The sequence below is a fragment of the Balaenoptera physalus genome (assembly GCF_965194825.1).
Source record: "Balaenoptera physalus genome assembly, chromosome: 20".
In the NCBI taxonomy this organism is placed as follows: Eukaryota; Metazoa; Chordata; class Mammalia; order Artiodactyla; family Balaenopteridae; genus Balaenoptera; species Balaenoptera physalus.
Genome location: NC_138901.1, coordinates 57,932,145 through 57,958,129, shown reverse-complemented (window position 1 = coordinate 57,958,129; position 25,985 = coordinate 57,932,145). Strand labels below are relative to the sequence as shown.

At 45.2% G+C, this 25,985-nt stretch overlaps 1 protein-coding gene across 3 annotated transcripts in view; it reads right to left on the bottom strand.

Annotated features, from left to right (window-relative positions):
- Positions 1 to 25,985, bottom strand: part of USP43 (ubiquitin specific peptidase 43) — a 64,836-nt gene that overhangs the window by 7,899 nt on the left and 30,952 nt on the right. The window contains exons 6-14 of one of the 3 annotated variants that reach the window (XM_082441349.1): positions 24,079 to 24,214; positions 22,649 to 22,784; positions 20,377 to 20,488; positions 16,955 to 17,058; positions 15,745 to 15,822; positions 14,825 to 14,951; positions 14,361 to 14,712; positions 12,094 to 12,252; positions 10,968 to 11,132 (exon numbers count right to left, since the gene is read on the bottom strand). In XM_082441349.1, the coding sequence (XP_082297475.1) occupies positions 10,968 to 11,132; positions 12,094 to 12,252; positions 14,361 to 14,712; positions 14,825 to 14,951; positions 15,745 to 15,822; positions 16,955 to 17,058; positions 20,377 to 20,488; positions 22,649 to 22,784; positions 24,079 to 24,214 (1,369 nt within the window). The remainder of the gene's footprint in view (positions 1 to 10,967; positions 11,133 to 12,093; positions 12,253 to 14,360; positions 14,713 to 14,824; positions 14,952 to 15,744; positions 15,823 to 16,954; positions 17,059 to 20,376; positions 20,489 to 22,648; positions 22,785 to 24,078; positions 24,215 to 25,985) is intronic. The other 2 variants (XM_082441350.1, XM_082441351.1) reach the window with 2 other exon arrangements.

Sequence of the window (25,985 nt, the reverse complement as noted above, 5' to 3'; positions counted from 1 at the left end):
TTGTTGGATCTGAGAGGGAGCGAGAGCTCTGGCTAAGAGGAGAAATGAATGGGAAAGCACCCAAGCAGATGCAGCACTTATTACTGTTCACCGAGTATCTTGCTTCTGGGGGAGGGGGAGGGGGAGGGTGGGGGATGGTAAGCCCCGCTGCCCTTCCCCTGGGGAGCCAGACCTCCAGGGATGCTGGGAGCTAGAGGCAGAGGTGGTGTTCAGAGACCCCTGAGCTATGCTTCCTTTCCCACCATGGAATCCGTGGCCTTGCTCACCCCCAGTCTGGCTTGAGAACCAGGAAGGGCCTAGAATCTGAAGCCACATTGAGGACATGAATGGTTAAGTGCTTCCTGAGGTTGTATAAGCCCCAGGGCATACACAGGAGCTTCCCAGGTCCCCCAGAACCCTGCTCACACAGATGGCTCCAGGGCAGCCTGGGGGCACAGACCCCACCACACAGGGGCCCTGGAGCCGGTGGACGCTTCACTGAGAAATGCCACATCTGCTCCCCCGTGATTTTTTCTCCTGGGCACCAACCCAGCCTCACTATGTGTGCTGTGAGAGGGGGTGGGGGCTCTTCTTGCCATCCTCAGCCCACCTGCAACAGGACAAGACTTTCCCTCATCCCGTCAAGGGTGTCCCCAACTTATGCACTCAATAAATATTTAATGAGAGCCTACTGGGTGCCGAGGACTGTTTGCAGTGCTGGGGATACAGCTGCGGATAAAATACAATGTGCCTATTCCTTATTGGGCTTGACAAAAAAGCAAAACTACATCCCATGGGATGTAGAGATAAGAGCTAGGATGAAGAAGAAGGCAGGGTAAGGGGGAAATAGAGGGTCCTCAGTGAGGAGAGACCTGAGAGAAGGGAGGAAGCTGCGTGGAGATCTGGGGATAACAGGTTCCAGGCAGAGGGAGCAGCAAGTGCAAAGGCCCTGAGGCACAGGCAAGCTCGGCGGGTCAGGGCAGCAGCAAAGAGACCTCCAGGGCTGTAACCAAGGGAGAAAAGGGCCCTAACTAGGGGCCTTCATCTTCTAAGCCCCAACCTGTATTTGGAGACACCTCTGTCTCTGGTTGCACAGTGCAACCTGGGGCAAGCCTGACCCCTAAACTTTTCTCGGGTCCCCCAGAAAGTAAGGAGAAGCTGCACAGATCAGCTGAGGCTTGTCCACTTCTGTGACTGAGCTGGCAGGACAAGGCTGGCGAGGGGAAAGGTTGCCTCAGGAGCCAAGGCCACTGCCCCGTCCATCATTCCAAGAACCACGGCCACTCAGGAGAGGATGGAAGGAAGCCCCGACAGGCAGAAACAGAAAAATAAAAACACACCTAAGGGGGTCTGGCAGTCAGAGAATAAGAATGAACAGAACCATCAGAACAGGCCCCTTTGAGCCATTAAAGAAAAACTAACAAAATAAAACAGTCAAGGAGATTCAAGTGTAGAACAACAGGAGACTGAAGAATGTGACTTTCAGGTTTTAAAATCCAGTAAATGAATTGAAGGCATGCAGGGTCACTGTTACGACTCAAATTAGTGGCCTGAAATGATCTTGAAATTTATGACATTTGGTAAATTTCACAAATTTTATAATTGTGAAAGCCATGTTTCATGCCATAGAGCAAAATGACAAAGCGATAGAAATCACAGGGAAAAGCTAGGAGACTTGGAGAACAGATCTAGGAGGCCCAAGAGGCAAATAATAGGAATCTGAAAAGTAGGCAAGACAATAATTAAACAAAAACAGCATTTCCCTAAAGAAAAGTCTGCATCTGTAGAAGGAGAGGCCTCCACAAGTCCCAGGCACGGCTGATGAAAAAACACAGACCCAGGCATATTCTGGTAGAATTTCTAAACTCCAAGGTCAAAGACAGAATTTTAAAAGCTTCCAGCCAGAAAGAACAAGTGACTCTCATGCGAAAAAGAAGAACTTCTCACCTGCAACCCTGGGGCCTCGTAGACCGTGGGAAAACATCCACAGATGCCTGAGAGAAAAGGATTGCAACCCAAGAGCCCTTCACCAGTCAAGATGCCATTCACTCCCCGGGAAAAGAAAATATTTCTGGCTCTGCAGAGGAAGAGCATGTTATGCATACCTGAAAAGAATTCTGACCAAACACTAAAAATCAGCACCGAGACCTGAAGATAGAAGGTGAAGAAAAGAAGACAGACAGCGGTGTCCAGTGCAATCGTGTACCATCCACCCTCACAGGGGACAGATGGTCTTAGGCTGTGTCACATGAAGTTAAGTTGGTGTGTTTGGGACAGGAAGGGGACAGCAAGAGTATTCTGACTACAGTCTGGAACAGAGTAGGAAACCATCTCAGCAAAATCTAAGAACTGGGGACTGACGAGGGGTTTCTGTTGAAACAGACCAGAGGGAACCTGGGAAAGCATCTCAAAGCTCTCATTTGGGGGGAATGACACGGAAGCATTAAGAGGTCTCATCAGGGGAAAGAGAGAAGGCAGTGATGAAACAGAATGACTCGCAGGAAATAGCAGGCTTCTCGTATCCATATAATAATAGGAAAATGCCTTTGATTTTAAATAGAGGGAAGCATAAGGTAAGAATTAACAAGATGGAAAAGAACAGCACTTCCCAGTGAACAAGGGGAAAAAAGGGAACACGCAGCAACATGATCAAATCAGTAAAAATAAGAAAAAAGAATCAGTGATAGAAATTTCTTTTTTAATGAAATGAATGTATACACACCACTATATATAAAATAGATAAACCAACAAGGCCCTACTGTATAGCACAGGGAACTATATCAATATTTTGTAATAACCTATAAGGGAAAAGAATCTAAAGAAGAATATATATATACAGGACTTCCCTGGTGGCGCAGTGGTTAAGAATCCGCCTGCCAATGCAGGGGACACAGGTTCGAGCCCTGGTCCAGGAAGATCCCATATGCCGCGGAGCGACTAAGCCCGTGCATCACAACTACTGAGCCTGGGCTCTAGAGCCCACGAGCCACAACTACTGAGCCCACGTGCCACAACTACTGAAGCCCCCGTGCCTACAGCTCGTGCTCCACAACAAGATAAGCCACCGCAATGAGAAGCCCGCGCACCGCAATGAAGAGTAGCCCCCACTCACTGCAACTAGAGAAAACCCACCTGCAGCAACAAAGACCCAACGCAACGAAATAAATAAATAAATTTATTTTAAAAAAGAAGAATATATACTGAATCACTGTGCTGTGTATACCTGAAACTAACATGATACCGTAAATCAACTATACTTCAATAAAAAATATCTCTATGAGAAAATGTACAAAAAAATATAAAATGACATGAAATCAAGTTTGGTAGTTGATTTTAAGTATGAATGGACTGAATTTTCCCTTTGTAGGACAGGCTTTGAATTTTTTACATTTAAAAAACAAAACAAAACAAAACACAGCAACATACTGTTTCTCAGAAACCACTTAAAACTAACTCAAAAAGAGAGGTTTATAAAGTAAAAGAGAAGGGCAAAATGATACCAAGCAAATGCAAGCAAGAAAATAGAAAGAAGGGGTGGAATTATTCATCTCAAACAAAGTAGAATTTATGATTAAAAGCATTAAGCAGGATAAAGAGAAACAGTATAATGCGAAACGACCCAATTTATAAAGAAGAAGTCATCAGCTTACAGACACCTATTAACAAAACGGCTAACAATATAAAGCAAATATTATTAACGTTCTGGGAGTACTTGATTAAAAATACAGCTATACAGGAAGGTCTCCATATACCTCCTTCGTAACCAGGTGGCCCTAAATAAAGTCAATTTAAAGACATGGGGAATACAGATGGCCAAGAGGCACATGAAAAGATGCTCGACATCGCTCATAATCAGAGAAATGCAAATCAAAACTACAGTGAGGTATCATCTCACGCTGGTCAGAATGGCCATTGTTAAAAAGTTAATAAATGCTGCAGAGGGTGTGGAGAAAAGGGAACCCTCCTTCACTGTTGGTGGGAATGTAAATTGGTGCAGCCACTATGGAGAACAGTATGGAGGTTCCTTTAAAAACTAAAAACAGAACTACCATATGATCCAGCAATTCCACTCCTGGGCATATACCCTGAGAAAAAGCTAATTTGAAAAGATACATGCACCCTTATGTTCACAGCAGCACTATTTACAATAGTCAAGACATGGAAACAACCTAAATGTCCATCAACAGATGAATGGATAAAGAAGACGTGGTACATATATACAATGGAATACTGCTCAGCCATAAAAAGGAATGAAATAATGCCATTTGCAGCAACATGGATGGACCTAGAGATTATCATATTAAGTGAAGTAAGTCAGACAAAGACAACTATCATATGATATCACTTATATGTAGAATCTAAAATATGACACAAATGAACTTATTTACAAAACAGAAACAGACTCACAGACATAGAATACAAACTTATGGTTACCAAAGGGAAAGGGGTGGGGATAAATTAGGAGTGTGGGATTAGCAGATACAGACTACTATATATAAAATAAACAACAAGGTCCTACTTTATAGCACAGGGAACTATATTCAGTATCTTATTCTATATTCAATAATGGAAAAGAATATAAAAAAGAACATATATATATGTATATGTAAAACTGAATCACTTTGCTGTACACCAGAAACTAACACAACATTATAAATCAACTATACTTCAATTAAAAAAAAAAGACATAGGGAAATTGAATACAACAATCAACTCACCTAATTTAATAAAGCTCACATTCCTCAAAAGACAATGTACATTATTTTGTGTATACACAGAACACTGACAAAATAATCATCATGTAGTTACTTGATCACAAAAAGGGAATCGTTTTTGAAAACCACATTTTTGGATCAGAATCCATAAAATCAGGCATAAAGACCAAAAGCTCTTAAATACTTGACACCCAGATAACCTTTAGATCAAAGAGAAAATCAAAACTGAAGTAACATACTATTTGGAAAGCACTGAAAAAGAAAAACAAAACCTTTGAGGCTCAACAAAGCCATAGAGGAAATTTACCATCAGGAGCACCGACACTGAAACGCTTCAGTCCCAGGGCCCCTCCTCTGCAAAGGACTTTAGCAATTTTTTCACACGGTCATGTTTTTATAACAATTGCAAAAGTAAGGTATTTCTTCGTCCTTTTTCTTATAGAGCCTCTCCCAATACCCATCCCCAATTATTTAAGTTGCATACCCCACAAAACTTGGACCTGTTCATTTTCGTTTTAAAATGCCTTCGTTATTATGAGGTCCCATAACCAGAGCTACCAGAAGGATGAAGTTGCCAAGCTGTCAGTGTTTCTCTACAGAGGACTGCTGGCATTTGGGAAGGACAGGTCTGTACCGCATGGCACCACCCCTGGGCATTGCAAGACATTTAGCATCCCTGCCCCCTGGGGACTAAACGCCAGTCATGCCCTCTACTCATTTTGACAGTAAAAAAAAAACGTCTCCCACATACTCGTGAGGAGACGAGTTAGTACCAATCATTGTTGAAAGCCTATGTGCTCGATTTTGATCTTGCCCCGGGCTTAGTGTTAACAGTAAAATAAAGCTGGATTTTCAACCATCTCAGAGCTTCTCAAACAGGTTTCAAATCTATCACCATTATATTCAGACTCCAAGAGGGAATGCTCCCTTTGGAAGGGAAGCTCTGGCAGTGTCCGAAAGGAATAGCCTTGAATTTGGAATTTACATCTAAGAGCCACAGAGCCAGGACTCTGGCAGCCAGAGGGAGCGGGTCTATTTGCAGCCCGGTTACTTCCCAGGTGAGCTTGTGACTGGTTACGTCTGAGGCTCAGCTTTCTCCTTGGTAAAAGGGCTATCATTTCACCTCTCCCAGAGTTCTGAATGAGGAGATGAGATAAGTAACATGCCTGCAAGGGTCTGGAGGACAGTTATTCTGCAATATTACTTCTCCTCCCATCCCAGCCCTCTCTGTCTCTCTGGGGAGTTTTCTGGAGCTATGCCTGACGCCTGTCTGAGTACCCTGTTGAAAAGTTGGCCATCTTTTCAAGTTGCCTCCTTAAGGGGTGTGAAACACATTTCTTCTTGGGAGAACTGAGAAACAGCCCAAGGTCCTACGCTTCTGGACAGAACTGGGATGAATTTATGAGCTTGTCAGTGGCTCATGCTGATGGGGGATGGACAAGCTGGGGAAGGAATGCCTTTTTTTTGTTCACCAGACACTACCCTAAATGTGCAGTCATAAAAATGTGAAGGGAAAAGAAACGCCCAGACAGGGTGAGTCAGAATATAATGCATGAAATAGTACGCCAACACAGAGCGGATTCTAAGGGAATCAGACCACTGTGATTTGCAGGGGGCGGTGGTGCAATCAGCATTCTGTCTAATAGTGAGATATTGGGAGCCAAAATGCTGAACATGGAGGAATAATTCACCAAAATTTGATACATAAAGCATAATAACCAGAGGGCTGGTGTCCATGACAACCTAAAACCACCTGCCGCTTTAAAATTCTATCATCAGGGGACTTCCCTGGTGGCGCAGTGGTTAAGAATCCGCCTGCCAATGCAGGGGACACGGGTTCGAGCCCTGGTCCGGGAAGATCCCACATGCCGCGGAGCAACTAAGCCGGTGCACCACAACTACTGAGCCTGCGCTCTAGAGGCCCGCATGCCACAACTACTGAAGCCCACGCATCTAGAGCCCGTGCTCCGCAACAAGAGAAGCCACTGTAGTGAGAAGCCCACGCACCACAACGAAGAGTAGCCTCCGCCTGCCGCAAATAGAGAAAGCCCGCGTGCAGCAACGAAGACCCAACACAGCCAAAAATAAATAAATAAATAAATTTATTTTAAAAACCTCTATCATCATATTTATTCCCTCCCAAATATGTAACAAGAGCCTGGGACACACCAGGAACTGTGTTAGCGACTTTGATAGAACAGTAACTTAAAAGTATAAAGAAATAAGTAGCTGACGAATAAACACACAAACACCCCAGCAATTTCACTCCCAGGTAAATAGCCAACAGAAATGCAGACATATGTACAACATAAAGGCATGAACAAAAATGGTCATAGCCGTACTACTAGTAATAGCCCCAAACGGAAACAACCCCAATATCCAACCACAATGGACTAAATAAGCAAAATGTAATCTATTCCTACAATGTGGGAGGTTTTGATGAGGGAAGTACAGCATCCCATCAGGGTGCAGAAGGACACCAGCAGACGTTTCCCAAAGACAATCCATCACGTGTCTTCACCACAAAACTTGTGTGGATTTTTGGAGAATCCACAAATAACTCAAGAATCCAGAAATCTATAACAACTCAAAGTGCTTCCCCTGACGATCAAGCCAAACTTCTCCAGGTCAGCCTCTGAGATCAAATCCAGCCCATCCGTGAACCCCTCGGAAATAAGGTGGCTCTCCCCACCCTACCCATCATGATCTCTTTTCCAGATGCCTGCTTTTGCTTTTTTATTGACAAAGGTCAACAGTCAACAGACAACAATCTCTCTTTCTCTCTCTCTCATATGTACAATTAAACTTGCATGCAGAGAACCTGTAACAGAGAACAAACATGACTCCATGTTGGATCTATTTCTTTAGCTGTAACCCTTGTGCTCTGTTGCCTATCTCAGTCATGCTGGCTCTGCACCTTTTGTAAAAGAATGTTGCCTAGAGCCTGAAATATACGTGATAGCCCATTTTCAAGTCTCTGACCTTTAAAGGTATAACACTTTCCCATTCACATAGAGATAAAAAGTTGCAGAACAGAAAATAACAATTCTCTTGTTGGAGGTTTATAGGAACATTGTGACCAGACCTACCTGGGCAGCTGCAAGAATAAAGGATTCCTGCCCCAAGAAGTTTGCAAGGACCAGCCAAACGCCCTCCCCTTTTAGTATAAGGAAAGCTTGAATTCTACCTTGGGTAGATGGTTCTTTGGGGCACGAACCCACCATCTTCTCAGCCTGCTGGCTTTCCAAATAAAGTCGTTATTCCTTGCGCCAACACTATGTCTCTTGATTTATTAGCCTGTCATGTGGTGAGCAGCACAAGCTTGGACTCGGTAACAAACTTTATGTGTCTGAGTTGTTTTGGGTTGGTTTGTGTTTTTTTGTTTTTTGTTTCTGACAAATGGAATAAAATGAAAAAAGCATTGATACCTACCACAAATATACAACTCACAAATATAATATTGAACAAAAGAAGTCAAAGAAAAAAGAATGTGTGACTCCATTTATATAAAGTTTACAAAGAGGCAAAACTAATCAATGTGTTAGAAGTCAGAATAATACTTCCTGCTGGAAAGGAGGGGAACAGTAAAGACTGAGAAGGATACGGGGGCGGGGTGTGGGGAGATAGAGATGACCTAGAACTTTCTATTGCTTAATCTCAGTGATAGTTACATGGGTATGTTGTATGATAATTCATCAGATGTACACTTGTGATCAGTATACTTTACTGTATATACATGGTACTTCAATTAAAAATTTTTTATTTAAAAAACTAAATCAGGAGCTAATAGGAAACATGGAAACTAAAAGTAATTAGAATGTGCTGCCACTTTCTGATGGAAGGAACACAGAGGCTAAAGATACACAGACAGGGCTTCCCTGGTGGCGCAGTGGTTCAGAATCTGCCTGCTAATGCAGGGGACACGGGTTCGAGCCCTGGTCTGGGAAGATTCCACATGCCGCTGAGCAACTAGGCCCGTGAGCCACAACTACTGAGCCTGCGCGTCTGGAGCCTGTGCTCTGCAACAAGAGAGGCCGCGATAGTGAGAGGCCCGCGCACCGCGATGAAGAGTGGCCCCCGCTCGCCGCAACTAGAGAAAGCCCTCGCACAGAAACGAAGACACAACACAGCCAAAAATAAATAAATAAATAAATAAATAAAATTAAAATCTCAAGCTAAAAATTAAAAAAAAAAAAAGATACAGACAGACAGACACACACGTGTTTTTATGAAAACGTTTCTTTCCGTAGTTACTGCCTCTCCCTCCTGCACGATCATCACGTTTTCCCTCTAATCGGGATCATCTGAATGCTAACATGCTCTATTATTTCTTATTTGGCAAAGAAAACCCCAAAGTGCTGTCAGCCCACATTCCTCTGCAGCTACTGCCTCTTTAATCACGGTCTTTGATGGAACCCACATCCACTGTCAATTCTTTAACCCAGTGTCTTTTCCACCTGTTCCTGACAGCTTCCATTCTTTCCAAACCATGATAGATGCTCTTGGCAAGTCACTGGTGACCTTCCAGCCCGGTGGTCACTCACCCATCTTCATCCTACTCAGCCTCTCAACAGTATGTGACACAGTTGGCTTCTTCCTCCTTGAAAGATTCCCCTTTTTTTGCATCTGTGACCCATGTTTGCCCAGTTTTCTTCCTATTTCACAGGCCACTCCTTCTCTGTTTCTTTGCTGTTCTCTCTGCCTTTGCTCAACCTCTAGATGCAGGAGCGCTCCAGGGTTGGTCTTAGGTCTTTACTTGTTTCTATCTGTATAATTTCCCTACGAGAGCTCAGCCAGCCCCGTGGCTTTAAAGTCCATCTGTGTGCTGATGTCCCTCAAATATTTTTCTCCACTCCTTAGTTATCATTTTGATTTGGATGTCTTACCGGAGTCTCAAAATGACCATGTCAAACATTTGATTTCCCTCTAAAATTGACCCTGCATCCTAGCCAACCAAGCCCTTCCCATCTCATGAACTGCACTGCTACTGGTCACCTAGTTATGTAGACACCAAGCAAAGAGTCCTCCTTGGTTCTTCTCTCCCTCACACCCCAAACCAGCAAATCCTGTTAGCTCTATCTTCAAATATACCCCGAATCTGGGCTTCCCTGGTGGCGCAGTGGTTGAGAGTCTGCCTGCCAATGCAGGGGACACGGGTTCGAGCCCTGGTCTGGGAAGATCCCACATGCCGCGGAGCAACTGGGTCCGTGAGCCACAACTACTGAGCCTGCGCGTCTGGAGCCTGTGCTCCGCAACAGGAGAGGCCGCGACAGTGAGAGGCCCCGCGCAATGCGATCAAGAGTGGCCCCCGCTCGCCGCAACTGGAGAAAGCCCTCGCACAGAAACGGAGACCCAACACAGCCAAAAAATAAATAAATAAATAAATAAATTTATTTAAAAAAAAAAAAAATCAAGGACAAATATACCCCGAATCTGACCACCTCGTACCTAACACACTAATCCAAGCCACCACCCGCTCTCGCCTGGAAAACCACAGCCAGACCTCCCAGCTGGCCTTCTGGCTTCTTACCCTTCCTGTGACGCATTCACACAGCAGCCAAAGTAGGCTTTGTAAAAGTATCAGATTGATTACTTGCTGCTCAAATTTCCCAGTAGCTCCCACCCACCCCCGCAATTGGAATACAATGCAAACTTGGTACCATGTGCCAAAGGCACACTCCCAACTACCTCCTATCACTCTCCTCCTCATTCACTGTGCTCTGGCCACAGCTCTGGTCTCTCCTGCACCCCCCTACCCCCCATCCCACGCTCACTCCCACCTCACAGCCCTCACCCTGATAGTGCGGAGCACATGCCCAGACTTTACATGACTCACTCACACTCAGGCCTCTGCTCCAAACTCACTTCCTCAGAAAGGCCTTCCCCACCCGCCCTGCCTAATGGGCCCTCTGCATCCTTTCTCCCCCACCCCTGGCCTAGATACCGTCTTCCTTTGATGATTTACCTCTTCGCCCTTATCCCTGCTTTACATCCCGTCATGAAATTCATTCACTCGTTGATGTGTTGTCGGCCCCCTTTAGATGGTCAGCTCCAGGGAGCGGAGAAAGAAGGTACCTGCAGCCAGGGGTAGTGGGCAGGGGGCGGGCCAGGTCCTGAGAGCCCCGATTTGGGAAATAAATAAACCTCTCGTACCGAGGGACTCTATACACTCCGAGCCCTGAAGTGCCAGCACCTTCATAAAGTTGAGGAGTGACGGTCGTTACAGAAAATGAAAGTAAGATCAGCAAGTTTAACCAACGTGATCGAACGTACCCTTTTCTTGGCTGGGGAGGCTCTTGGTGCAGAAGGCAGGCCCAGGCAGCTGGGGCCGGGCAGGGCCGGGGGTGGAGCTCCAGGACAGCAGGCTGCCCCTCGTGCTACCATCACTGCTCCCGAGCCGGAGGAGCCAGTGATCGGACAGGGAGGAGCTGGTGGAACCTGTAGACGGAGCACAGAGAGGGCAGGCTGGACCCAACTCCATCTTTCGGGGCCCCCCGGGCGCCTCTCACGGCCAGAGTCCCATCCCCGAGCCCGGAGCTACAGAACCAGAGTAGAATTACAGAAACGAGAGCGAATCGCTGGAGGAGAACCTGTAACTGACGAATCATGAGACCAAGCCGACACATTTAGGGAGAGGCACTCGGGCACAGAAAGGACAGAATGTTGATGAGAATTGAAAGCCTTTTCATGAAATTACTGGTCACCAAGTCCAGTTTTCTAAATATGGCGTGTTTTTCACTCTCGCCACGTCTACCTTCTGTGAAAAGAAGGCAGACTTTGCATTACGGTGGGTTTAGACCTGCTGGGGCATCTTGGTTTTACTTGGCCATTTTCCAACAATCTGGGCGCAGGAAATCTGAGTCATTTTTTTAAAAATGTTCTTTCACTCCAAAGTAAGGATGGCTAGTTCGCAGAGTGAAATCTGTCACACAGAAAGGTCCGTTTTGACCCTTCTTTTCCATCTCCAGACTGCCAAGCAAGTTTGAGGTTGTCTAATAAACGTATCTCTGGGGTGTGGTTAAGTAGCTATTTCCTATTAAGGCGCCTCATCCCTTATAACTGCCCTTCCCTTTCTACCGGGACTAATGCAGGGTTATAGTGCACAAGCTTAATGAAGATCTGGCTCAATATGGGTGAGAGTGGAAATATGGAATCCCATGCTCCCAAGAGCCACCTGCCACAGATACAAAATATTATTCCTTTTCCCGTTCTTGGATTTCAGTATGTCCCTCCCACGTCCTTGCAAATGGGACACTAGTCTGTAGGGCTCTACATGGCTCTGTAGCAGCAAAGCTTCCTCTTTCAGATCCCTGCCGACCTCTCCGGGTCCTCGATGTTTGATACAGCATGCTGCCCGTTCCCAGTCCTCCCCTCTCCTGTAAGGAGCAGCAAAACCTACCTCTCATGGAGCTGCTGGCTGACCAGGGAGGGATGCTGTTTGTCTTCTGATAAAACAGGATGTAAGCCCCTCGCGTGTTGACCTCATCTTCTAGAAGCGGTTCCACCGTGCTGTCGTCGTAACTGTACCACTGGCCGTCCAGAGAGTTCCGGCAGTAGGCTGCGAAGGTCCAAACCCCAAGTCCCCATTATTGGAGCCCCCCCAAAGCAGGAAGACATTTCCCACGGGCATGGCTGAAAAACGGACGTTTGTAATAGAATGAGAAACGTTGGACCATTTTTAGCCAGAAATGAATCTGGCAGAATCAGCAAGGATAACCAGTTACACACCCAGATGCTCACTGATCAACTGATCTGTCACCACACAAGCTGAATCCTTACGTTGTAGAGCTTGTTCAGGCAAAATCTCCAATAAGAGGGAGTCCCGATTTATAATATTTATGGGAGTACCCAGGCAATAAGGCCAATGTTCACCCCCGTTCTTTTGAGGACCTTCAAAATGCGTGTCTCTGACTCAGTACGCGAGGAAAATAGCCAGTTGGGATTATGGTACACTTCTTTCCTACCTAAGAACTGCAGTCAAACATTTAAGAAGATGTTCATAAATAAGATTCTCACCACCTTCTAAACAAGTACGAGAAATAGTCCTCTCCTTTCCCTCCACACCTCAGTAAATGGCTCCATAACCTACTAATTCGGAAGTCAGCCAACTTTTTTCTGTAATGGGCCAAATAGACAATGTTTCAGGCTCTGCAGGTCCCCGATGGCCACATACGGTCTCTGCCATGTATTCTTGTTGTTTTGGTTGGGTTTTTTTAAACCACTTTTTAAAACGTAAAAACCATTTTTGACTCATGGGCTGTACAAATACGGCTGCCAGACTGGATGTGGCCCACAAGCCACACTTTGCTGGCTCCTGCACCAGCCCAGGGCAAGCACGGAGAAGTTCGTCTCTGCTCTTTCTTTTCTCTCCCACCCCACGCTGAGTCCAAAAGCCAGTCTCACTGATCCCCTTTCCAAAATATGTCTTGAATACCCTGTCATCACCCAAGTCCCAGCCAACACCATCTCTCACTTGAGCCCCAGAAACTTCCTCCTAACTGGAATTCCCATTTCCACTCTTGTTCCACCCAATTCTCTGCTCGAGCTAAGACCTCAGTTTGTGAACTAGATTATGTCTTTATTCCTCTGCCTAAAACCTTTTAATGGCTTCCCATCACCCTCTGAAAAAAGTGCAAACTCTTGTCCGTGGCCCACAGGGCCTTCGGACCCAGCCCCATCTTATGTCACTTTCCCCTTCAGCCACAACAGGCTTTCATCAATTCTTAAACACACAAACTCCGCCTCAGGGCCTTCACACAGGCTAGTAGCTCTGCCCATGTTTCCCTCCCCTTATTCACACAGCTAGTTCCACCTCATCCTTCAGATCTTGACCTAAAGGTAACATCCTCAGGGAGGCCTTATCTGTATCTCAGACACATCAACCAATCACCTTTTCATGATACCAAGTAGGGAAAGTACTAAAGGGACAAGCACCTTTTTATTGTCTGTCTGAAACTAGTCCCATGAGGGCGGGACTCCTATCTGTCTTGTTCATCACCGAGACTCCAGCACCTAGCCCAGGGTTTGGCATAGAATGGGGACTTCATAAATATTTGTTCAATGAATGAATGAGCGATGATTCTGAATTTTTATACAGTCTGGTGCTTTCCAAATTGCAGGTTCATTAGTACACTAGGAATAGAGCATTTTTCAAAAAAATGAAATATTCTCAAGCATTTTTTCAAAAATGAAATACTTTATATTATTCTAGAAGAGACCAAGGTACACGGTTATGAACAACCGAACGAGCTGCCAAGCTCTTTGTTTCTGTCCTTCCAGCCTTCATTCTCTCCAAGTTCCTCTGAGGGATTAACAATTAAAGGTACCCCGTAGAAATAAAAAATACCGAATCTGATAAGTAGGAGTCCCTGCGTTGAGTCACAGACGAGGATAAATGGCACTTTCTGGGCTCCAACAGCTACCCTCTGGTATCCGACACGGTCAAAAACTCGGGCTGTAACTAACTTTCTATTCCAACCCCCCACGGAACTCGGCTCGACGCTTGGACCAGACGCCACCACCCCATCCCCGGCAGGTGCCCGGTGTGCAGCGGGTCAGGGCTCAGCTGGTGCCGAGTGCCCGAGCGAGCTCGGCAATCCCAGGGGTGCCCCTTCCCTGGGCATCTGGAGGCTCGGGCCGCAGCCACGGGCCGCGAGGCAGGCTCACCTGTGTAATGCCCACCTTGCAAACTGCCGTGGTGGTTGCAGACCGCGTACAGGTCGTACAGGAAGTCTGGTGGGTAGCTGGTGGGCAGGCAGGCCGGCTGCTTCCAGGAAGGAGGCCAGGGGCCCGGGGCGGCCTTGGGGCCCGTGCTTCTCTGGGCCACATGGGGAGCCATGTCGAGGCCGGCGAGCGGGAACTTCACCAGCGTGGAGAGCTTGTTTCTCCTCTCGCCCACCTGGCAGAACCGTTTGAGGTGGATGATAAGGATGTCGGGCAGGGTCCACAGGCTCAGCTTCACCACGCCCTGCTGCAGCGCCCGGCAGTGGGGACACCGCCACGCGTCGTCCTGGGCCAGCTGCAAGGGAAGCCACCGGGACCGTAAGCCACACCCCTCCCGAGGTCGTGACCCGCCCACCGACAGGCCCCGGATGCCCGGGCCGGACGGGGCGTGGCCCCCAGGGCGGGACCTGCTCCTCCTTGGTGTAGAACTGGAAACACTCGTCCAGGGTGCAGCTCTGCTGCTGGTGGGCTTGCTGCTGCCGCCACACGCTGTCCGCGTCCTGGACCCGCTCCTCCTGGATGCTCCCGAACAGGCTGCAGGGAGCAGACAGAGGCACGCGGGGTCTCACCCCTGAGGGGGCCCTACTCCCAGCTAACGGGGTGCAAAGCATCTGCCCGGGAGGCAAAGGCCCCCTCCCCAGGGCTCCCGGGGCACCCACTCGCTTTTACTGGACTTCTCAGTCCCCCCACGGACCCAGAGAGGGACCGAGCCCCTGGCTTACTCATTTCTGTTTCATGTCGTGGTGCAGGGCCTGGCACCTAGTAGGAGATTAATAAACACTCGCCGGGCTGAACAGTGTCCTTTCCCGAAGTCGGGCAGAGGCACTCGGTGTTAGAGAAGCAGCCACGCTGAGTGATTAAGAGCATGGACTTGAGGCGACAGTCTGGGTTCAAAGCCCGGCTCTGCCAGGCAGGGGCTGTGTGACACTGAGCAACCGTTTAACCTCTCTGTGCCTCAGTTTCCACATCTGACGATGTGGATTCGGGTCGGACCTACTGCACAGGAACTGATGCATGAACTAAACTGCACGGATGTGAAGTGCTCGGAGCAGTGGCTGGCACGGGGTGAGTGGGTAAGTGTCACCTCACCATTTCCAACTGTGACTGTTACCACCACTCACACCACCCACAGCCATCGTTATTACTACTCCTGTCGCTGTTGTTTATATACAGACAATTGCCATGGGGGCTTCTCTGAGGAATGGGCCACACGGCATCCGGGGGGCATCGTACACCCCACTGTCGCATCAGGGGAACTGGCGCAGGAAGGTCCGTGTGCACGGACAGCCCCGTCTCCTCTGCCAGAGCTGGGCTCTGCTGGACTCACTGCTCTTTGGTGCCACTGTCCCACTCCACGGCCAGTTTGATGTGCGGGGGGCCTCCCGGCCTCCTGAGGTGCAGAGCCCTGATGAGAGAACAGGGAGCCCATCAAAGGCATGCAGCCTGCTTCCCACTCTCTCCTCCAGCCCCAGGACTGATGTTCCCAACAGAGATGTCCAAAGCTGCATGGAAACCGAGGTCGGGGGTCTGGGGAGGTGCTGTCTGCAGAAGACTTGGTCCTTAATCTACCCCTGAAGCCTCTGTCCTTGCTCCCCTGGGAGCTGGTGAGCTCTGAGGATTTGGTGGCTGCAAGGCCACGACCCAGCCCTCCCACTGCAGCCCCAGCCATCTTCTCAGTGTCGAGGGGGCCGTTCTGCTTGAACGTCCTCAGCAAATACCCAGTTCTGACGGTGCCTCAAAGGAGCTGCTAGGTTTTCCTCCACTGCACAGTGAAAGGAGCACCTGCCGGTCCGCCTCCACGACCTAAAAGGTCTTCCCCTTCCAGACCCTCCCATGCCCAGAAAATCTCAGTGTGAATCAACCCATCGCTCTCTCCAGCTGCTTGGGCTCAGCCCATTTCAGAAGAGGTTGTCTGGCCTTAATGCGGAAGAGACAGGACAAGGAGGGAGTGGAAGATGTGAAATAAACAGGACACGTATGGGGACTTCCCTGGCGGTCCAGTGGTTAGGGCTCCATGCTTCCACTGCATGGGGCATGGGTTCGATCCCAGGTCAGGGAACTAAGATCCTGCAAGCCGCGCAGCATGGCCAAAAAAAAAAAACAAAAAACAACCAAGACGCATATATACAAGTGACAGACAGGAGGGTCTGCACCTAAAAGAAGGTTTTGAATGTATTGCAAGAAAAAAGTGGAGATGTCACATGCGTCCCTAACTGTCACCAAGATGATTCAAAAACAGGTTTTGAGCTCACGGAAGGTACACAGTCCTTAACCAGCCGCGTGAATGTGCATAAATTCACTAATCTTTGGGAACCTCAGTGTCTCCCCATCTCTGAAGTGGCCGTCGGTCCCGCTCTAGACATGAGGGTTGAAAGCACAGAATGTGTATAAGGACCTAACCCAGGCGCTGGTGCTGAAGACCAAGGGCAGCTAAGATTGTCATCAGTCTTACTGATACACAGCCTTGAAGGAGTCAGGAGTCACGAGTCAGGTGGGAACGAATGCATTCTCTTACCACGTCTGGAGCGTCCCCTTACCTGTCAACTGCCCAGTGATGGAGGGGCTGGCTGTCCTTTGGGGACAAGTAGCTGCAGGCCAGGGACAGCCCCACAACCCGAATGGAGAACAGTGACCCCAGGTTCTGCCAGGCCGAGAACAGGAAGCAGGTCATCACACATGTTGGTGCAAATCAGATGGTTAAGTGCAGAGAAGTTACTCAGAAAATGTAACCTTTTGCTTAGTGTATTTTGAATATGCCCTTAATAATTATTCCAAATCCAGAGATATAATAAAGGCTTCAGTTTTTTTAGAAGATACACCCTATACATTTTAACATAGTGATCTAATACCGTGTAACACGTTAAATTCTCCAAAACAATGAACACGGTGATTTAAAATAACATAGGTTTAATTGGGGCAAATGTTGGCACAGTTAATGGGGAATTAAACCAATTCTGTTCATTAATTATTAACAGCTAATTTACTTTATTAAGATGATTATTATCGTCACCAGATTACCAAAATGAGGCAATTATCTAAAAGCAAGTTAGTGTACATTTTACGTCTCAAATGCTAAATAAGTATTTATACATGTCGAAATAAGCTGCATAAAAGAAATACCACCTATGTTGTTATTCTAAGATGGACATTTCTTTTCATATTTCAACTTTTCTGAAACTGAACTGAGCCTTAAACAGCCTTATTCACAATAGTCAACAGGTAGAAGCAACCCAAGTATCCATCAACAGATGGATGGATAAACAAAATGTGGTATATACGCACAATGGAATATTACTCAACCTTCAAAAGGAAGAAAATTCAGATGCATGCTACAACATGGATGGACCTTGAAAATATTTTGCTTAGTGAAATAAGCCAGACACAGGAGGGCAAATATTGTATGATTCTGTTTATATGAGGTCCCTAGAGTAGCCAAATTCATAGAGACAGAAAGTAGAAAGGAGGTTCTCACGGGCTAGGGGCTGGGGCAACAGGGAGTTGTTATTTAATGGGTGTAATTTTTGTGGGTATGGTGAAGAATCTGGGGAGTATAGTGGTGATGGTTATGCAGCATGATGAATATAATTAATGTACATTTGTGAACGGTTACAATACACATTACATACATTTTACCAAAATATCTAAAAAAAATAAAATCAATGGTCTCTTCAAGCAATGGAAATACAGTTCTTAAAATTGTCACTGAGGACCTTGGCCACGACTAGAAAAAAATGAAATGTTCTTACAAACGCTGGCAAAGATAAGTGGCAGAAATCTCTACTTAAAAAACACTGATGAAATGTAGGTTGAATTCAGGCAGGAGAAGAGAAGGAAAACATTATAATTCAAAGAAACAGGAATAGGGCAAAGACAGTGTGACCCAAAACATACTCAGGGAGCTGTGAGCCGACTCCTGGGCTGTGGCAGCTGATGGGGGAGGGGCAATAAGTGTGACATTGGGGGAGTGTGGACGCCTCACTGGACTATACCTATACTCTAGCTGACCTGCCACTTCAACAAACACAAAACTGATGGCTGGAAGCAAGCTGACTTCAGGGGCTTGGATTCAGGGCTGGCCATGCGAGGGTGTACTTCCCAAGGAGAAGTTAGTTAAATCTGGGGGGGAAAGCTTTTTCCTGGCACCCCTAATGGAGTCTTGCTGTTTGGATGGCAACATAATAAGGCACCTATACTGCATGGAAGCAGCTCGCCCTGCCTGCCCACAAAGAAAATTTACAAAGGAACCAGAAAAATTCCTACGCAATGATCAATCTCTTTTTTTCATTAATTCATGCAAATTAATCCCATCCAGCAAATCGGTCATTTCTGTAAGAGACATTTTCCTGTCCTTTATTCTCGGCTAGGGAAATTCACTTTGGAACCTTCAATATATGTTCACTACTTTTAATCTCTTTGGTTCAATGTTGAGAAGGCTGACAGGATTCTTTCCAAATTATTACCAATTCTTTTCAAATTCTTTTCAAACGCTTCAAAATATAAAAGCCTTGGGAATTCCCTGGCGGTCAGCTGGTTAGGACTCGGCGCTTTCACCGCTGGGGCCAGGGTTCGATCCCTGGTCGGGGAACTAAGATGCCGCAAGCCAGGCAGAGCGGCCAAAACAACAACAACAAAAACCAAAATATAAAAGCCTATGGGTTGGATGGGTGAGCTAGCCTGGGAGCCTCACAACCACTTAGAACACATTATTCTTACATAAAACCATGGGCATCCACACATTTGTCAATGTATCTGTGGACAAGAGTCCGTAGCTGAGTTGGAGGTTGCTGGTATTAGAATTTTGCAGGCCCCACTGACTGCTTCATCGGTCTCTAAAATTGAAATGACTGGAGAGATGCAGAGGCAAAAGCACATGGGAGACCAGGGGGAGAATAAGAACAGCTGAGTTCAACGTCTGCATGAAAGCCGTTTCATCCACTCTCAACAGCCAGGAGCACAGGGTTTGGGGAAAGCTAAAGCTATTACTAGATATTCTGACCTACTTGGGGAGAAGTTCGAGTTTCTAATTTGGGCACCATGGCAGATCTGCTGGGCAGTTCATGAAGCAAAAATCCTTTGGAGATAAAGATTTGGTACGAATGTAGGAAAGGTCTTAAGCAAACTGGTATTTGGTGTAAATCCCGAATCAAATGTACGGTTTTCCCAAAGCAGGAAGGCACATGAATTACGAAGAACTATGCAGAAATCCCTCTGAAATGTTTGGTACATCCCCCAAATGAAAAGTTCTCACTTAGAGAGTAGTTGGGGGAAAACAAAATTCTGAGGCTACTGATGTGTCCCTAAACATGTCAAAGTCTTCTATGCCAAGCAGCCATCAGAACAGGTTCTGATACTATCGGGGCTGAAAGGAATGGTTTTAGAATGTGTTGTTTTTATTTGGAAACTACCAGTCTGAGAATAAATAAATGAGCAAGGCAAAAAGGTGTTTCCCCTTGAGTTTTTAACCTGTTTTTCGAAAACTGGACAAAATTGTTTTAATACCTACATTTTCATATTTGGACATAAATATCGATTTTATTTTTCCACAGAAGTTATACCTCAAGTCCCTTGAAATTTTTGATCCAAATGTATAAGTTACAGTTTATTACAATAAGCTCCCCTCCAGGAAGAACTATGGGAAGCCATAAATATACAAAACTGAGATGAATGATGTAAATCCCACTCTTTCTTCCAATGATGTTTTGAAAGATTTAACGAGCAAAAGCTCCATCCATGAAAGGTATTATTGTGCAATGCCACAAAGAGAGAAACAGCACGGACCATAAAACGGTTATTTTCTTGCATATAAATCAAAGTTGTTTGATACGACAGTGTGAACACTGTCACTGACAGCAAATGCTTGTGTCTCCTGAGCTACCACTAGATTCCTACACCCCTCTCTCCACACCCCACCCCCCGACAACACACACACACACACACACACACACACACACACACTGACCTGTACGGGAGCCTCACTCTTCATGAGATAGCGGACCTTGCTGAGAATGCACTGATGGAGCTGGACCCATGAGATGGCTCTGTCTTCCCTCATCAGGAAAGGTGGCCCAAACCTGGAAATCCAAGGAAATGAGGTTATTTCGGCAAAAGAAAAACCAACAATACCCAACAGTCAAGAGCATTGGCTCTACTCACTGGCTTCTCTCAACTGGATAAGAGTTGAGCACAAAACACAATACAAAATTGCCCATCTGAGACCCTCGTTATGAATGGAGACATGGCAGTGTAAAGAGGTGGCTGGGAAACCCTCTTCCCCAGAGCAAGAGCAGACTAAGAGAACACAGGACCCAGAGGAAAGCCAGGCAGAGATAAGCCCAGTGGACACATCGATGGCTTTGTGTATCAGGAATATTCTCGCAACTAGGAATGCTTTCCATGTCCCGATCTCATGAGCACGCAGCAGTGAGCTTGTGGTGCCCAGACTGCCAGCTGTCAATTCCAGCTCTGCCCTGGGTGCCTCTGGACAAATCACTGAACTCTGACTGCTCTCTGGCCCCACCTGCAAGGCTGTGTGAAGATCCAATGGGGTAAGAATGTGCTACTGTTGAATTAACTTTGCTAAAATACAGCATAAATATGAGCTGGTGCACCTGGATGGGCAAGGGCACTGGGCATCAATTGTTGAATAGACAGATGGGTTTATTTACCTTATCCTCTATTACTAGGCATTTGGATTGTTTCCAATTTTTTATTTAAGCAATGCTTGCTCATGGCAGGAACTATACACGTTCTTTTGCCTACGCCTTTGGGTGCACATGACTAATTGTTTCTTTGGGATAAAGTTCCAGAAGTGGAAATAAGACCAAAGCTATTTATTTCCAACCTGCTCTCTAGAAAAGCCACACCAATTTACCCGTGAAGCATGTGCCCCATTCTCTTGACACTTGCCCAGAATGAGTATTATCAATTTTTTAAAGTTCTTTAATAGTCTGAAAGGTTAAGTATAGCATCTTGCTATTGCCATCAGAATTTCTTCTACTACTAATGAAGCTGAATATTTTAACCTATGCCTGTATCTCTTCTGTGAATTAATGTTCATCTCTGTGGCTCATTTTACTAAAAGAATATTATTTCTCTCCCTAATCTGAGAGCTAGGTTTTATGTGACAGATATGCATCTTTCAGCTGTCACATGATGTAAATATTTTTCTTCGTTTTGCTTTGCCTTTCAAATTTGCTTTTAGCTTAGCATTTTACATGTATTTAAAACATTAGACTTTTCCTTGATAGCCTCCTGCCTTAGGTGTTAAAATAGCCCCCAACTCAAAGATATAAATATTCCCCTACATTACCTTCAAGTTATTTTATGGTTTCCTTTTCTGTAATTACCTCTCCAATCAATTTATACATGTGAATTTATGGCAGGAGTAAAAAAATTGATTATTTAAAATAAAAAGAAAGCAAAATATCAGTTAGCCCAGGCTTAGTATTAAATAATTCATTCACTCCTTACTAATATGAAATACACCATTTTTATCATATAACAAATACTGAAGTACACTTGACCTGTTCTGTGTCATTGATTTAAGTGTATATTCTTCCGCCTATATCACAATATTCTAATAATTAAAACTTTATTCTGTTTTTCTAGAACAATCCGTCTTCCTTCTTTCTCCTGCCCCCAATATTTTCTGGCTACTCTTACGAGTTTGTTCTTCCAGATAAATTTTACAAACATTTTACCCATCTAAAATTTTTTCATTGGAGTAATATCTTTTAAACATTTTATTTGCATTCTATAAGAAAACTATCTGGTTTTGTATATTTGTTATGCAACCAGTCACTTTCCTGAACTCTTTCATTAGTTCTAATTACTTTCAAGTTCTTGGTTTTCTGGATAGAAAATAATATAATTTGCAAATAGTGGTCATTTTACCTCCTCTTTCCAATAGCCAGTTTCTTTTTCCCTTGTCTTACTGCACTGCCTAGGCCTTACAACACAGTATAAAATAATGGTGAGAGCAAAAATCATTGTTCCTAAAACCAAAAGGGAAACCTCCGATACTCAATTGTTAAGGACAATGTTAGCCATCTGCTTGAGGCAGTTATTTCTGATCCTCTTGATCAGGAAGTACGTTACTCCCTACTCCTTGCTGATCAACTTTGAGAATGGATATTTAATTTTTTTCAAATTAGAATTATTCTAGCGCAAATTCCAACTACCTGTCGACACAACCCAGACATCATGTAAAAGAAGGATGAAGTTAAACATACCTGCTGGCCTGCTGCCCTGAGCCCACCAAATTACAGAAGAGGATTAGCACCGTGGTCTCACTGTGGACGGGCAGGGATAATCGCTGACCCTCGCGGACTGCCAAGCGTGGGGAGACAGGTAGACCAGATGGACGAGCTGAAGGGCGAGAATTACATTTGCGTTCTTAAAGGAGCTGCTGCGCTGGGTCAGAACCCTGGCTTCTAGCCCCTCTTCACTTTGATCATCCATTAACCACCCTTGGGAGAAACTGGAGGGCTTCAGGGGAAGTGATATTAAGGTTCATGGCACTTGTTCCATCAGGCACCTGGCATAAGATAATATACATGGTAGTGAATTTGCTGTTGTGGTCAGCCAATTTTAAAGTATAGGCAGGGATTTTAATTAATACTTTTCAAAGCCAATCTGAAAAATACACCAAAATGATTTTGGTTGCTTGTATGCTTTGATCAGAGAGCTGTAGAGTATCCACTCTCTTAGAACGCCAACATTAAGGAGTACAGAGAGAAGGTAAGAATCTTTATGGTTGAGGAAGTAGAGGAATTGGACCATCCTCAATTTCCAATCAGCTCTGAAATTTTACTTTTAAGGCACAGATGTGTCCTGTGATTGAATTTGAAATGAGGGCTATTTCACTGAGTTATCACATAATCAGGGCCTGTCAATGTCCCGTTCCAGGCCCAGAGTCTCTCTGTTGACTCAGAGCAACTGCAGACACTTGGTTCCCACAGCCTGCCTGCCACCTAGGCTGGCCGAGGATATGGTCCAGGGCATAGGATTCATCTGGGGTATGAGTGTAACACTGGCACAAGGTCCTCTAAATATGAGCCTTACTGACTGGCTAATTGGACCAAAACGGATACTGACCTACAATGAAAGGCTGTCAGAAACTGACCATCTTTGCCTATCCGAAGTTTAGGAAAAGTTAACATAGGGAAGGGGGACTGTTAACAAAAAGTCATTTAATAATCTCTTTGGCCATCTACTGCTCCAGTTTGTAACAGTTTTACTTCAAGCACTGACCTTGAACCATAGGAGTCCTGAAGACAAAGATTACCCCAGCACCTGTTCTGAATAGTGGTTCTCAAAATGCGGTACCAGGACCAGCAGCATCGGCATCACCTGGGAACTTGCTAGACATGTAATTTCTCAGGCCCCACCCCTGGCCTACGGAGTCAAAAACACTGCGGGTAGGGCTCAGAAATCTGTTTAAACAAGACCTCCAGGTGACTCTGATACTAAGGTTTCAAGAACCCCTGTCTTAGTTGATTAATTTTTATAATCAACCATCTGTACAACAAATATCAGAGAAAATAAGCCTGATATTTCCAAGTACTAAAATTAAGTGTCTTATGCCTTAGCACCCAATGAGTATCCTCTCAAACGTATAACTCATAATATCCAAATAAAATTATGCAAAGCACTCTTGTACCTGAGAGCATCTCCTGGCCAGGTGATGGAGGGGCTTGGAAGGCATACACATTATCTCCCTCTGCAATAGTATTCAAGTCCTCTTCATCAAAGAAAGACCGCTGGAGTCCACTGGGATGAAGTTCAACCAAGATCACCTGGAATGAGGAAGATCATTTTCCCTCTTGTTTCTCAAAGGGAACTTAACAAAGTAGCAGTCTAAAAGTGACTGATAGTCTGAAACCTCTCTTTTACCTTTTCCTTCTCCCTAAGTGGTTACTTATTTTTAGTAATAAAACACAGTAAGTGTAAGAATTAGATTGACCACAGACATCTCAACTGCAACAATAGAATATCAAAGTGCTGAAGGAAGAGTAGGGAGAAGAAAACTGAAAATCTAAAGTTTTATACCCAGCTAAACTATCGTGCAAAAATAAGCCTAAAATGAAGCCACTTCAGATAAGCAAAGTGAGAGTACTTATCACTAACAGAACTCCACTCAAAGAACTCTTAAATAGTATTGCCAACTTTTTGCATGCTATATCATATGTGGAAAATATTTTCATGGAACACTGAGGTGAGCAGAAGAAGCTAGTTTTGTAGTGGATGAGAGGAGTGACTGCCTTGAGGGTCCTGTCTTCCCAAGACTCAACTCTGTCCCCTCAAGGGCTGAAGGAACCAACAAGTCAGCACACATAACCCATTCAAGGCACACTGGCTGAGAAATTCTCTTGTAAAAGATACAAAAGATACATGTCAGGGTTAAAACAAAGAAACTGACCTCAGAAGGAAAACCTGAATTGCAAGAAGAAATGATGAAGCAAAGAAATGGTAAACATTGGTAAGTGTAAATACATATTGACTATATAAACCTCTAATGATAACAACTATTACTACTACTGTAACCTGTGAGAAAAGGGAGGAGGGATTCAAACACTGGATAACAACATCCATCTACAATAATATCTAAATCAAAAAGGTATAAGGGAAATTAAAGCATAAATTGTGTTGTTTGGGAAGATTAACATAAGACTTTGTTAGTTATGCATGTTGATATTTTAATGATAACCAGTAAGAGCATAGAAATATAACGTATATGTCCCAAACCAGAAGAGATGAAATAAAGAAAAATTGCTCCATCCAAAAGAAGCAGTAAAGGAGAGAAAAAAGAAACAAAGGAAAAGCAAGGTAAATAGAAAGCATAAAATAAGATGATATAAATAAATCCAAACTTGTCCATGATCGCTGATGGAATAAACTTGCCAGTTAAAACAAAATATCACAATAGATTTTTAGTTCCAATCAAAATGCCCACCTGTGGACTTTGGAATCCCAAGTGACTCCTGTCTCCCTGAACAAACACATCATGCCTTTTATTTATTTTTTTTTTATTTATAAGTCTTTTTTTTTTAAATTTATTTTTGGCTGTGTTGGGTCTTCATTGCTGTGCGCGGGCTTTCTCTAGTTGCGGCGAGCAGGGGCTACTCTTTGCTGCGGTGTGCGGGCTTCTCATTGTGGTGGCTTCTCTTATTGCGGAGCATGGGCTCTAGGCACACGGGCTTCAGTAGTTGTGGCACGCAGGCTCAGCAGTTGTGGCTCGGGGGTTTTGGAGCACAGGCTCAGTAGTTATGGCAGCCGGGCTTAGCTGCTCCGTGGCATGTGGGATCTTCCTGGACCAGGGCTCAAACCCATGTCCCCTGCATTGGCAGGCAGACTCTTAACCACTGCACCACCAGGGAAGTCCCCATCATGCCTTTTAAATTCCTGACAGTCCTTTTACTCTCTTAAAGTTTCAAACTCTACCTCTCTTAGACTTCCCCCCATTTTGATCTTTTATTACTGCTATTTTTTCCCCCAAGACTCTCTCTCACCCACTGTCCTACTCTCTCCCTCACTATAGATTCCCATATAGCACTTTGGGTTTACAAA